At 42.2% G+C, this 14,318-nt stretch overlaps 1 protein-coding gene across 10 annotated transcripts in view; it reads left to right on the top strand.

Annotated features, from left to right (window-relative positions):
• cadpsb (Ca2+-dependent activator protein for secretion b) overlaps positions 1-14,318 on the top strand; it is a 60,528-nt gene that overhangs the window by 24,326 nt on the left and 21,884 nt on the right. For all 10 annotated transcript variants that reach the window (XM_062402902.1, XM_062402892.1, XM_062402921.1 and 7 more), the window contains exons 4-11: positions 556-636; positions 919-1,152; positions 2,407-2,528; positions 5,752-5,863; positions 6,748-6,887; positions 7,256-7,322; positions 7,940-8,048; positions 8,148-8,360. In XM_062402902.1, coding sequence (XP_062258886.1) covers positions 556-636; positions 919-1,152; positions 2,407-2,528; positions 5,752-5,863; positions 6,748-6,887; positions 7,256-7,322; positions 7,940-8,048; positions 8,148-8,360 — 1,078 coding nt within the window. The remainder of the gene's footprint in view (positions 1-555; positions 637-918; positions 1,153-2,406; positions 2,529-5,751; positions 5,864-6,747; positions 6,888-7,255; positions 7,323-7,939; positions 8,049-8,147; positions 8,361-14,318) is intronic.

The following is a 14,318-nucleotide window of genomic DNA, read 5'->3' as shown; positions in this document are numbered from 1 at the left end:
AAGCATTGCTTAATAGTGCCTCCAGAGGCCACTAAGTTTTCAGGGCGCCTGTAAATTACCTCCATCAATGTACGAAATTGTTGCACATCCATTACTCACTCTGTTAACATTTTGCCCTTGTAGCAGCGACCTGAAATCCTCCTCTTTCCCTTCACAGCAACTACAACCTGTCATACAAACAGTGGCTTCAATACATTTCTTATAATTTAAGTAATTAAATTGGATTTTATAAATTATTTAGCAAATTTCTTAGGATGAAAATATAAACATCCCTCTTTTAAAACTGGCTCATTACTGTGAAGGTCACAAGGAGCTGCACATATGTATGAATTTCATATGTACATTTGTAAATATTGTAACAAAAGCCAAAAATATGTCATTATGTGTTACCAACAAAATTGATATGGTAATTAGATTCATGTGTTGGCATAAGGTGGAGTGATAAACATGGCTGGGAGATGAGGTCGACCTTTGACCTTGGCCCCTTGCCCCTGGCCCCTGACTGTATTCAAGCATTGCGACCTCATTGACCGCCTCCTCTGTGTTTATCAATAGCTGGACAACCTGGATGAGCAGGCTGCACAGATCAGGAGGGAGTTGGATGGTCGTCTTCAGATGGCGGACCATATTGCCAGGGTGAGTCAGAGTCTGCGGGGGACTCAGGATTGTTTCTAATATGCTTTGTCGTATACTTAATATGTCACGAATATGGTGTGGCATCAAGTGTGAGCTGCCACCCACAAAGGAACAGACTGTTTTTTTGTAGAATGCATATTTGCCAATATTTATTTTATATCTTTTACAATTAATTAATAATAATAATATCTAATAATAACTTGGATTTTAGAAGCTGAATCATTTACTTCTTGTCATCGAGGCTTTGGTTCAGTGCTGACTCTTCTCCGGTTCTGTCCACAGGGCGGTAAATTCCCCAAGTTCGTGTCTAAAGAGATGGAAGCCATGTACATCGAGGAGCTCAAGTCTTCAGTGAATCAGCTGATGGCCAATCTGGAGAGCATGCCCGTGTCCAAGGGGGGAGAGTTTAAAATCCAGAAGATGAAACGGGGACACAACACCTCCATCATCGACATGGGCCAGGAGGACGAGAACACCCTGTCCAAGTCCGATGTGGTTCTGTCCTTCACTCTGGAGGTACCGTGCCCGAGGAATGAAGCTATAGAGCGGTCACGTGAATGTAAAATAACTCATTGCAGTTCAAGGTTGTAACCATTCTGACGAATTTCTCCGGATTTCTGTCTCTAGCCACATGGAGCGAACATTCTCCCATTAGAAAATCCAAACTCAAATAACTCGTAAATCAGAGCTGTCGTCAACTCCTCGTCAGCTCCAGACTAAGTATAGAAACATATCACAGACCTGTACCAGGGGCCTGAACAGATGTTGTGTGAAGAACAGACTGACAGACTCACACACACATGCACGCACGCACGCACACACACACAGACACACAAAAACCCGTTCACCTGCTCTTTAACGGGGAACGTGAGTCATCTCGTTATCAGCATGTCTGAGATGAGCTATCACCACCGAACAGGGAGCCATCACACCTCATGCCTTATGATGCAGTGCTAATTCAGAATCGGGAGGCACACAGTGTGCATGAATATGACACTATTTTTCTGTTCCTCAACACAGATGTGGGCACACAACGCGGATTTTGAATGCTGCGATTATTTGCACAATAGTGGCAATTAGGTTTCTGTGTGAGGTGGTAAGTCTGTGGTGTTCCGGTGAAGCCTAATTTTCAAGTTTGTTTACTTTCCAACTGATTGGCTTGCAGCAGCCGCCAGAAATCCCTCAGCGACAGACCTGGGAATCCTTCAGAGAGTCGAGCTGGAATCAGCTGCAAGTTAGAACAGAAATCCTTCAGCATTTTCGATCCCGCTATACGAGAAATATTGGTATCATGACGAGGCTCAGAGACAATCGTGTGGGACTATCGTGTATGTTTAGGTCATTTTTAGTGATATTGTAAATTATTAGCTATAAATTAAATCTAGCAGTTTTAGATTAAATCTAATTTTACTCATTTTGACAAAAATTATTCACATACAGTACCAATTCATGTTTATGTTTCTTAATGTCTTCGTTTACTGCTGCTAATTGAGCGTGCATCTGTAAGATGACAGGACCGATAAACCATATGCAAACAGCGACAGTCAAACTATAGATCGGTGCCATGAAGACATCAGTGGATCTGGTGGATGGTTTGTCCTCCTAACAATTTACAGTTTCGTCATAACCACCACCCCTGGTGATTTAGGATTATGTTTAAGATTTGATGTAGTAGAATAAACCCATAAGCAGCTTTCCTCTATAACCTATTTTCTAAGAGATGAATCACTCTTCATCGACAACCTTCACTGAGGCATCTGTGCTTCCCAGGTGGTGATCATGGAAGTGGTGGGGTTGAAGTCTCTGGCTCCGAACAGGATCGTCTACTGCACCATGGAGGTGGAGGGAGGCGAGAAACTCCAGACCGACCAGGCAGAAGCATCCAAGCCAACGTAAGGGCCTAAATTTAATTTCAGAATTAAGGAGATGCCTGTATACCTGTTATTAATAGTTCATGTCATTGATCAGGCCTTTAAGACACGAATGAGACATTATTAACACAGTTCATCACCATCGCCCACATCCCACTCATTATCACACATCAGGTATGAGGTATTCAGACATTCAATGTGTAATTCACTCTAGATCCACCATGACACGTCCCAGCCGTTTGCACGTATCCAAAAATACAATGTTCCCTCACTTCTTGTTCATGCCAGAATGATAGCAAGGTCGTGGTAAAGGAAATCACACATCTTCCACTAAACCCACAAGATGGACGGCACAAGATGGAAGAGAAAGCGTCCATGAAACATTCATGCAAATAGGAGCTATTTTAAGGTCCAGATACCTTCCTCTGATCTCCCTAATTCAAGAGCCATTTTATGAAGAGAGTATGAGAGAGATGGAGGAACATGAATGAGGAAAGGGATTAGAGGAGAACATGTCGAGGGTTGTGTGTGTGTGTGTGTATGTGTGCGTGTGTGTGTGTGTGTGTGTGTGTGTGTGTGTGTGTGTGTGTGTGTGTGTGTGCGTGTGTGTGTATGTGGGGAAAAACACAAACATGTTTGAGCTAAATGCATTAATGTGCATACTGCTGCAGGTTATTTGCATACGGTAATTGCTTGTATTTGGTGATTGTTGCACAGACTGACATTCTTGCTATTGTATATTCACACTTTACTCCTGGTGAATTATTGATTGAAGGGTTCATTGTGTTCTAATGTTTCCATTACAATGATTTTTTTTGTAATTGTGTCGTAATTCTTCAGTTGTTTATTTTATTTTCGTTTGCCACACAGTCGTTCATATATTTCGGAGAAAGAACCGTAAGAGCGCAGCACTGACACGTCCATTTATAGACCTTAGATTGATCCACAAGGTCACCTTCATGGCAGCACAATGCCTCCATCTGACATCCACACAGCTCACCACCAGCTCCTCACCAGCACCCGGCCGCTTCTCTGCTCTCCACATGTTGGAACTGTCTAAATGTACATTAAATCACAATTAATTATGAATGTCAGAGGTGGTTACAAGAAAAACAGCTTTCCAATGGTTTGAAATCGACACCTTGTCCTAAATACTCCACAGCAGAGAGAGAGGGTGAGGGAGAGGGAGAGATAGGGAGAGAGAGAGCGAGAGAGAGAGAGAGAGAGAGAGAGACAGAGACAGAGACAGAGACAGACAGAGAGAGAGAGAGAGAGATTCAACTTCCGTTTATATTGTATCTCCGAGGCGGCACATGGCAGCATGACATGTTGGCAGGCGCCTTTAACAGCGAGAGGTAACAAAAAGCCTATACACTGTATGTTGTGTAACGTGATTAGAGGAAATCGTGTTCACCCAGTGTTTTTTTGCCCATAATCCTTCGGGCTTATGAAGGTGGAGCTGGTTTATGAGGTTTGGTTGTTATCAGTGAATGACTCACAGATTTTCACGTTCACATGCCCACATTTGCATTGAAAATAGTGCTGGTCACTCTGTTCTCTCCTCATGTCCATACTGGCCTCAGACAGATCTTGCTTGTAAAGGTTAAGTTTGTCATTTTTGGAGGAGAAAAAAAACCTCATTTGTTTTCTTGCCAGGAGTCGGATGATCAATACCACTCTCAATCCCATTAGATAAATATGGAGCTGGAGCCTGCAGCTGATTAGCTACGATTTGGAAATTAGAGATGGAAAAAAGAGGAAACTCTGTCCAAAGTCAACAACTCTCTGAATATCACACAAAGCTATTGTGTTTAATCTGCACTAAACACTCACACAACTGACAGTTTCTAGTTTATGAAGATTATTAGTCATGTGTTCACTCTTGCAACTACAGAGACTTCAGGAAGTTCATATTCAGTCAAAATTAAAAAGATATTTCAGTAAAAACAAAGTGAAAAATCAAGTGGGTATTTCTTCGTCTTGTTGGTACCAAATGTCCTCTTCGTGTTTCTGTGCCTCCATCATGGAACAGCAAGGAAACACTGTGTTAACACCAGGAGGGACTCGAACTGTTAATACAGACTCAGGCTCATGTAAGTGTCTGTTGTCCAGGCGCCAAAATCTGAGCCTAGTCTTTTCTGTTTAGAGTCTGTGTTGCACTTTGTTTTATGTTGGTTGCCTCCACGTATAACTGGATTAAGGTCAGCAGCACTATAGATGCGTAACTGCCTCCTAGTGTGAGCTTCAACATGCTCCATCATGTGGTGCGATACATTAAATAACTGGGGTCTGCTTTGCATGTAAAGAGCCTTTGGAACGCGAGTCAAACCTTTATTTATTAGTTTATTAGCTCTTCAATCTTTATGTTCTGTTACTTTGAGCTGTAATTGAATAGACAACTTTCCCCTCTCGTTTATTTTAAGTGCAATCTTGAAGTACTTTTATTTTTATGCCGCTTACACAGCATTTAGAGTCACCTTTGGCATTCGGAAGCTGCTTTGCAAATTAATTGCCTTGCCTTTTGCGTCATGCCTGTGATAAGGGTTAAATTAGTACAATACTCCCGACAGCAGAAGGTAATTTTAGCCAGTCAGTGGCGTCGCTCTCTGTGCTGCAGACCCACAGAATCATTTGGGCTGATTAGACGGTTGTTTTTGTTGAGTAAAAATCTTGCCACGTGCAGGCTTAATGTTGTCGGGTATATAAATAGCAGGGATGCATTTAGAACAAGGCAGAGGAATCAAGTCTGTGTGGTTTTGTCCTACTTGGAGATTTTGTAGATCTGTGTGAATCTGCAGTATTTCCTCTTTTAGAAATTACTTTAAGCCAGTCCCCCCATCGTCTTTCCTCTGGGATAAAAATATATATACTGCTGTGCCTGTATGTGTGAGTGTGTGTCCATGAACAATTAATTGTCTCCCCTCCCCTTTGCTGCAATCCAGTTGCAATCCTAGTAACAGTCAGTTATCGAGTCAAGACTATTTTTATATAAAGTATCTAAAACCTGGGATTTGGTCTATTAGATTACTGTAATACTTGTTAATTTGAAATTAAAGTTTATTTCTTTGTACATTAATGTTTGAGCAAAGCGCTGAAGAGTCTTAGAATCCTCAACTAAAAGAAGATACAAACATGTATGTATATATATGTATGTTTGTGTGATTGCCTGAGATGAGGTCACTGTGTAGGGACACGCACGCTGCCATGGAAGCTAACCTCTGGAGTGTTTTGTTGTGTCTTTCAGCTGGGGCACCCAGGGGGACTTCACCACCACACACCCTCTGCCCGGTGTCAAGGTGAAGCTGTTTACAGAGAGCACAGGGGTGCTGGCGCTGGAGGACAAAGAACTGGGCAGGGTAAACCTACTGTCGTCACATTCACTGTTATTGCCTACACAGACATACGCTGATCTGCAGGGAAATCACTCGCTTTAGATGAGGTTCAGTGGAGTATTTTGTCAAAGTGTCTCGTGTATTGTAACCAGTTTGTAAATCAGGAAATAACCTTTTTTTGCGATCATGAAGTTGAGGTTGTCGAAATGAGAAAATCATTTGCTGAATAACTGCTCTCATCCATCTGAATTTAGATTTTTGCAAGTACAGGAGATGTGTGACTCCCAGCATGCACTTCTCATTCACACAAAAACAAACGAAATACGCTGTAATTCTCTAATAAGCAGAAGTAGGGTGATTTTGAAGAGCTTCTTTTCCAATATCTAGGGACAGATTTCCAATTTTTAAACGCTATCGCAATCTTTAGGTGTCCCCGACTCAAATGTAAAGAGCAGAGACTTCACTCTGGGTTGTGAAGTCTCTGTCCTGGGGTGTAACTGTGTAAGGATACTGTGATAGGTGGTTAATGGAGGGTGGTGTTTGGGGTTTGCGTTGGGGCGCTGCACCTCAGACGTCCCTGTCATGGCAGTGACCTTGGCTGTGACAAGGCTCTTTGATCTCCCACTGCAGCAGCAGCAGCGTTGGCAGGAAGGCAGGCTACTTTAAAGCTCTTTAACGCCGCAAAGAGAGATTAGGCCTCCTCTTCGGGGAGGCAGAGGAAAGCGCACCGCTCTGTTCCTCGACACTGACTCACGTTATTCTTTCACTTTGCAACACAAACACACATAATCACAAGTCCTGGCAAACACATGCACCGTGTTGCTGAATGTCGCACAGGAAGAGATTAAAGATTTATCTCCTGGATATCCGTATTAACAATCATGAATTCTGACTTCATTCGAGTGCAGGTCGTCCTCCACCCGACTCCTAACAGCCCCAAGCAGTCAGAGCTCCACAAGATGACTGTGACCAAGGCTTGCCCCGACCAAGATCTCCGGATCAAACTGGCCATACGTATGGACAAGCCACAGAACATGAAACACTGCGGGTGAGGCTCCTGCAGCCGTGTTAACTGTGTTGTGACGTTCCCATGTGCTTTTCATTTCCCATGTCTTTCTTATAGATCTCCAGCCCTGTCGACTCTTTGGCCTCATTTCTAGTCACGTAGCATGGAAAAATACTGTGAAGAGCTCTACTCCCCCTGGTGGACACCAGAGTATAGATTTAAAAAATATAGATTTGTTTGACATTTGAAGTTGGAATAAAACTCAAAAGACTGAGGGCAACATTTATCGAATTCCCGTTATGTAACCCCCGAAGCAAATTCTGTCATGTCTGAAGCAAAACACATTTAAAGAACTGTGTCTGTGGGATTGTGTTGTTTGATCTCGTTGTGTGTGGACCATGTCTTGACAGGTATCTGTGGGCCTTTGGGAAGAATGTGTGGAAGCGCTGGAAGAAGCGATTCTTTGTTCTAGTGCAGGTGAGATAACTTTGAAATAAACCGTTTTTAGCCGAAGTGAAGTAGCAGTGACCTTTAAAGTTGGGATCACTGCTGTTTTCAGCCAGTGACATATTTAAAGATTCATTTAAACCAACTGAGTCACACTATTTAGTTATTTTTGAGAATGCAAATAATATTTGCATAGTCTGAATGTGCGTAGATGTTTTTTTTCCTGGATTACAGTAAAACTACTCGACAGATTTCCATGAAATCTTTTAGAGGGTTGGGTTATGACCCAAGGGAAAAACTTTTAACTTTTAATACAGATTTGTATCAGAAGCAGATCCAGAATTATTTTTTTCTCACTTTCTTTAAGAAACTGTGACATTTTTACCAATCTCCAATGAGAAATCAATGGATCTAGATAAATAAAAATCTGATATATATTTAGGGAACAGATTGTACAGTGAGTACAATTTGGTGCAGCTTGATTGAATTTTAGGGGACTATGGGGCCTTGGTGAAGAGATGCACTCTTCTGAGGGCTATTCTTTCTTTCTCTGATTTAAAATTACTTAAACAGAAACAACATAGATTTCTCTATTTTTTTTTTAACCTTTTGCTGGTTGAAGTGATGGTTGATCATTTGTGTTACAGGTGAGCCAGTATACATTCGCCATGTGCAGCTACAGGGAGAAAAAGTCAGAGCCACAGGAACTGCTCCAGCTGGACGGGTACACTGTGGACTACAGTGACCCCCAGCCAGGTGGGACATCACACCCAAACCTCATACAACTTCAGGTGCATGCACATTCTAAAAAAAATAATAATCATCTACTTGTGTTCGGTTGTGTCTCTGTCCCAGGCTTGGATGGTGGCCGGGCTTTCTTCAATGCAGTAAAGGAGGGTGACACTGTGATGTTTGCCAGTGATGACGAGCAGGACCGCATCCTCTGGGTCCAGGCCATGTATCGCGCCACTGGCCAGTCCCACAAGCCCGTCCCACCCACTCAGGTCCAGAAACTCAACTCCAAAGGGGGCGCCTCAGCCCAAATGGATGCTCCCATTTCTCAGTTCTGTAAGTAGCCTGGAGCACAACATGGCCACCTAAGCAGAAAGCAGTCTCCATCCACCAAGCAGTGAAAGCTCTAACCCATAAATGTCTCACGCCATGCGCTCCACACTGCAGTCACAAAATGTGCTGGTAGAACTAACACACAAGCACGCACACACATGCCTTGATCTCTCACAGATCCCCCACAGCATCTGATGGACCCCCCCACTCATTGTCACAACTCCCACAGTGTTTAAAGGTGCAACTCCATGCTCTTCCATCGCTGTGTTCACAAGGAGCAACCAACCCGAGGTAGACCTTATTGTACAGCAGCAGGGTATGGCGTGCAAACTTTGCGTTAAAAAAATAAATAGGTCACCAAACATAAGAGTTGAACATTCCAGCCTGCTGGGGTTGAATTCAGGCCGACAGTGCCAGGGTGCGCCGCTCCGGTCCCGACCGCAGGCCGGTTCTTTATCTAGCTTGTGGCGTCAGAGGGTAGATCTGCAGGCGGCCGCGGTTCTGAGACCCTTCTCTCAGACTGTTCCGTGCTAACTGAATGACGGCTATAAGCCAGAAGTGTTAACCAATCTGTCACTGTACTTGCACCTCTAAGCAGCCCACAGCTCAGTTAGCAAAGTGAAGGTAAGACTGTCGTGTCAGTAGTGTGGCATCTGTACCAACTTCTCTTGTAACTGTCTCCTCTGTCCCCCCCCCCCCCCCCCCCCCCCCTCATTAAGGAAGGGTATACAATATTTTTTTTTGTACGTTTCTCTCCAAATTCGACCGGCAATGCTTTTCTTTCCATAGTCCGTTTATGTTCTAATTGTTTTTTTGGGCGTATCCTGTCAATCATTCCCTTCTTGTTCTGGAGCAAAAGTTCAAAAGTAGTGTGTTTTTGCTCCTAACACTAACGTAGATGTTCTGACCCTCGGAAGCTGAGGTCACATTCCTCCTAACAATCCACAATAATAGATCCTGCTATTCAGAACAAATCATATTTTTTGTGTGCATTTTTTGGACTCAGATTGAGAATGAATTCTTCTACAACAATTTTTTATATTTTTCTTAGAAAAGGGTGGTAGAAAACTTAATAACTAGCACCCTAGGTTTACAGTAATGATAATCATAGCTATAACGATTAGTAAAAAGCCCCAAGTCTATGTCACTCTTTGTTAATCATACCATTGTGGTTGGACTAAATGAGCTACATGAATTGGACCAGTTATTCAGAATCCTATTACACAAATTCTATGTTGTTTCTCCATTGGTTTCTTTGTCCAGTATGTGATCGTTCTTGTGGTTAGTTGACGCCTCTGATGCCAGCTGTTGCCATTCAAAGCCTCCTCACAGTGGCACAGACCTCCTACCCCCCTCCCCGAAACATTGTGGCACACCACGCGTACATGTTTCACCCCCTGGTGGTCTTGAATGGCACTGGGACCATAGCATACACAACCCTCCTGACTCTGCTGCAGTGGACCGATCGAAAATCAAGAGTTCTATGAAGGTTCTGGTTTGATTTCAAGTGGTTTTTCTGCTCCTCAGGAGTGGTTTTGTGCACATCACACGCTGTAAGGGTTCCGTTAAATGTGGACAAACCCCAGGAAATCTGACATATTTAAACAATGTGAGGATATCATACTGATCAATGCCTCTAGAGCTGGCTTTAAGGGTTACTCCCGTGATTATCATAACGTTATGTGATTATCATAACGGTGGAAGTCAGTTCCATAAAGTCAGTCTCTCTCAAACACTAACACTAAAAGTCAGTCTCTCTCAAACACAAAAAATCATAAACACATGACTTTAGCACAGTAAAATAGACACACGACATCTGGATTGTTGTGCAGACTCTGTTGTAATTTTGTGTTTTTCAACTCCAACCAAAGGAAGCTGTGATGACATCACTATGACATCACTAGGGTTATATGTTAAAGACTTGACAAAGCTCCTTCAGACACAGAAGACATTATCTAGTGGATTTCTCGTGGTGGATTTCAACCTTTTTAATATCTGCCCAAACGGAAAAAGTTACTTTAATGATACCAGCTAAATACAACAAAATAAATATTAGTTAAAGAAATGTACTGTTTGACTTCATAGTCCACTGAAGCTTGACAAACAGCTCAGATCTGTCTGGATGGAAGAGGAGACATACGTCAAATACAGACGAGGAACAAACGTCAGCTTTGTTTTACACCATTTAAAGTTTGACTCAAGCTTTTTTAAATTTGCACTCTTCTTCTGAAATATTGTATCTGCACCCTCCTGGAAAAATTACCAACTTCACATAAGAGTAGTGGATGAAAACGCACATTAATTCACAATTTAGTCAATTTTGTGCTACATTTGGATGAAAAGGTTTTAGGAGATTAAACTGACAAGTGGAATGATCTTTGTGTAAAATAAGTGAAGTGCTCCATTAAAGCGCCGCAAGATTTATTGCTATTGATTTATCTATTTGAACTCGACCAGGACCTTCATATTCTCTTTCCTTTTAAAAAAGACAGGCATCTTTTACACATGAAAGCGACTGTTGGGGTTTGACTTCATCATGTAGGTGTATGTGTTTGCCGTTGTCCCTTTTAAAAGTCAGACTTGTCTTTGATCTGCAGTCAGACAGAGGGACAGTACTTAACGTGTAGCTCTCCGACTCCTTAAGTACTTGTCCAGAATCCAGAATAAATAAACTGCAGTGGAGTGATGAGGATCGTAAAAATTCTCTATTCCTCCCTCTCTCTGTCTCCTCCTCTCTGTCTCTGTCTCTGTCTCTGTCTCTCTCTCTCTCTCTCTCTCTCTCTCTCTCTCTCTCTCTCTTTCTTATATGCCTCAACATCTGTTGTCAAGTTCACATATCCTCACATGTGCTCACACACCACCGCCCACAAACTCTCATGTTGGTATAGGTTGTTGTTTTTCAGTTGTGTTTTCTTCTTCATGCTTTGCCTGTACCCTTCTTGAGTAATGCAGCTGCTAGGTCAGGGTCTTTCGTGATTGCTCTCCTCCAGCCTTGTTGCTAGTCTTTATGTTATTCTGGTTTGTCCCTTCTTACCCTGCTGTCTTCTAGCTGGACTCAAGGGTAAGTGCTTCCCTGTAGCCGGCACAGCTCAGATAATCCCCGCTGATTATCTGACAAATGCAACGTTCTCTCTCTCTCTCTCTCTCTCTCTCTCTCTCTCTCTCTCTCTCTCTCTCTCTTTATCTCTTTCTCTCTTTCTCTCTCCCTCTTATCCTTTTTCACGTCTCGCTTCATGTCTTAGATATTAGTTGATAACTTTTTTGTTTTTGTTTTGACGACCTCTACTTGATGATCAAAGTATAAGCATCCATTCGTGCCAGTATAGGATGCATGTATTTTTATTCTAAGAACCTTATTATTTGACACAGCTATGGTTAAGGTTGAACATTAGAGCTGTTACTGCATAATTGCCTTCTCTCTTTTCTTTCACATTGGTGATGGGATCCCTCAGAGTAAAGCAACGTGACGATAAAATGTGACCCCATTAGAAACACGAGCAAACATCTCCTGTGATTATTAATAATTTAAATTCCATGAGCTGAAAACAAACTGGTGACTCTTTTTATTGCAGATGAGATCTAGAAAGAAAGTCAGATTGGTTTGTGGGCTCAACGATATAAATGAGGATAAAGTGTGAATGATGACGGCTGTGATGTTAGAGTATCTATTGGATGCATGGGTGAAATTTGTCCCGAGGGTTGATCATGCTTTACTGCAGAGGGCTCAATTGCTTTTAGTTGTTTTCCTTTGAACGTTTTCGATGAGAGTTGGCAAATATGTATGCGGAGTATTCTGAATGCCAAAAGACAAGGAGTAGCTAATGCCGCCCCTTCTTACAATAAAATACTCCGGACCCCCTCTCCCCCTCTCCTCCTCCTCCTCCTCCTCCTCCTACTCCTCCTCCTCCTCCTCTTACAGTAGATGGGCTTGTAGATAGAGGCTAGACCGGTGTTACACCTCCAGAAAAGGAGAGATCTCATTTTGATTTATTTTGACTGCCCTTTGTTTGCCTGAAAAGGAGAACACCTGTGTCATGTGTCCATATATACTTTTGTACATATTACAGGAGTTTTCATTCATTCATCCCCCCCCCCCTCCCAGAGAATGATACAGTTTTGCCTCTGTAAGCTTCATGCTATTTACCCATGTACTTGCACCAAATTGTATTGCTACCCTATTAGATTTCTCCAGTAGTGGTATGCCTGTTAGTGTGCTCTGTAGAGACCATGAATACACTGCAACATATTCAAGTATTGTCAACTTGCAAATGCGTAGAGAAAAAAGAAAAAAAAAAGGAATGCCAAAAAAAAAAGGAAAAGAAAATGCACATTTGAAAATGGGTCTGCAGATGTGCATGACGTTTAAAAGCTCAGTGAAAAGTCACGATGTTCTCCAGCATGTGATAATTTATAAATGAATGCAAAACTACCCGCCTATACACGTTGGTAAATTGGTCATTTTTTAACTCATGGTTGAAGTACGAGCTATTGTAAGTCATGATAATGTTACTGTAGCACTGAGATGTTCTGGACTTCAACTCCATTTCCTCATTTAATCCAGCCAGAGGAGATACAGCCCACTCACTGTGTGTCACAGCCCAGCGCCAGGCGCCTTCTGTTCACTCTTTGGATGTTTTATCACTATCTTAACACTCCCCCACAACTTCACTTCCTTTGAAACTTGCCCCTCAGCGACTCTTCCTCTTGTGGTCATCGCTCTCCAACACTTGTCCGACCACGTGTCTTTGTCCCGTGGTGGGGTCGTCTTGCCCAATGAATCTTCTCTCATCCCGTCACACATCCAGCACCAGCACCGTCCCCACCCCTACTGCCATCGCCTTATCTTTGTGTTAACTGTCCTACTCTTTTTACATTATGACTTTTTCTGTACCTGCCTTGTCCTTCTCTTTTTGAACAACCTCTACTTCCATCGTCCACATTTGACTTGTTGTCTCACAGGTTCTCCTCCTCAGATTGGAGTTTAAAAAAAAAAGAAGCTCATTTCCTGAAGTGTAACCCTCTGTAGGTTCAAATCCCTGTGAATGTTTAGCGCCAGTATTAATACCCTCTCCCTATTCCCTCTAACCTGGAGGTAGACAGACGTCAGTTGTGACCACCCCACACCCACCAAGATCAGGCCTCTATTCCCCACCCTCGTCCCCAAATCATCATCATCACTCATGTCAGTGTTTCGTGAACATGACACCTGTCACTCACACACAGGACATGACAGCATCTATTTTGAATCATCCTTGTTGCCATCATTTTTGTCTCTGAAAGCTTTATTGTTTACAGAGCAAGAAATCAAGGTCAGTTTAGATGTCTTCCATTTTTGTTGAGAAATAAAAGATAAAAGATTACTCCACCAATGTTTTCATCAACCATATTTAAAGTTAATTTTTACACAATTTGATGCCACCATTTTTTTTTCTTAACTGAGTTTCACATAGAAAGTCTCCTCTTGAAACAGAAAGTAAAAAAATAGTTTGATCCTGATTTTCCAGCATCTGTAACTGGAGAGAATCTGCGATTCTCCCATCGATAACTTTTTTATAACTTTTTTTATACTGAAGCCATACAGTGTGTTCAAATGAATTATTCTTTTACCGTATTTCTGTCTTTTTTAATAGCACACGTCTCTTAAATTTGCCAGGACCTGAGTGACATTCAACAATAGCGAATGGCAGAATCTATTACATACATTCAGTAGAATGCTTTTAATTTTGACAGGCAGCACTTCTTCAAACACGTCTGGGCCATGTCAAAAGGAACCCTGTAAAACAGCAGTGAATGCGATTCATGCGTGAACATACAGAAGCAACTGAGATTTCATTCAGATCGATAGAATATCATCCATCAATACATCAAAACTCTTTACGCTGTCTGACACAATGCAAGTTGACAATGTAAGCTGTGAGTGTTTATAATTTGCCCTTAGAAGTAGCTGAAAAACAACCCTGG

The sequence above is a fragment of the Platichthys flesus genome, chromosome 2 (assembly GCF_949316205.1).
Source record: "Platichthys flesus chromosome 2, fPlaFle2.1, whole genome shotgun sequence".
In the NCBI taxonomy this organism is placed as follows: domain Eukaryota; kingdom Metazoa; phylum Chordata; class Actinopteri; order Pleuronectiformes; family Pleuronectidae; genus Platichthys; species Platichthys flesus.
The sequence above is the reverse complement of the archived record's forward strand: the minus strand, read 5'-3'. Positions and strand labels throughout refer to the sequence as shown.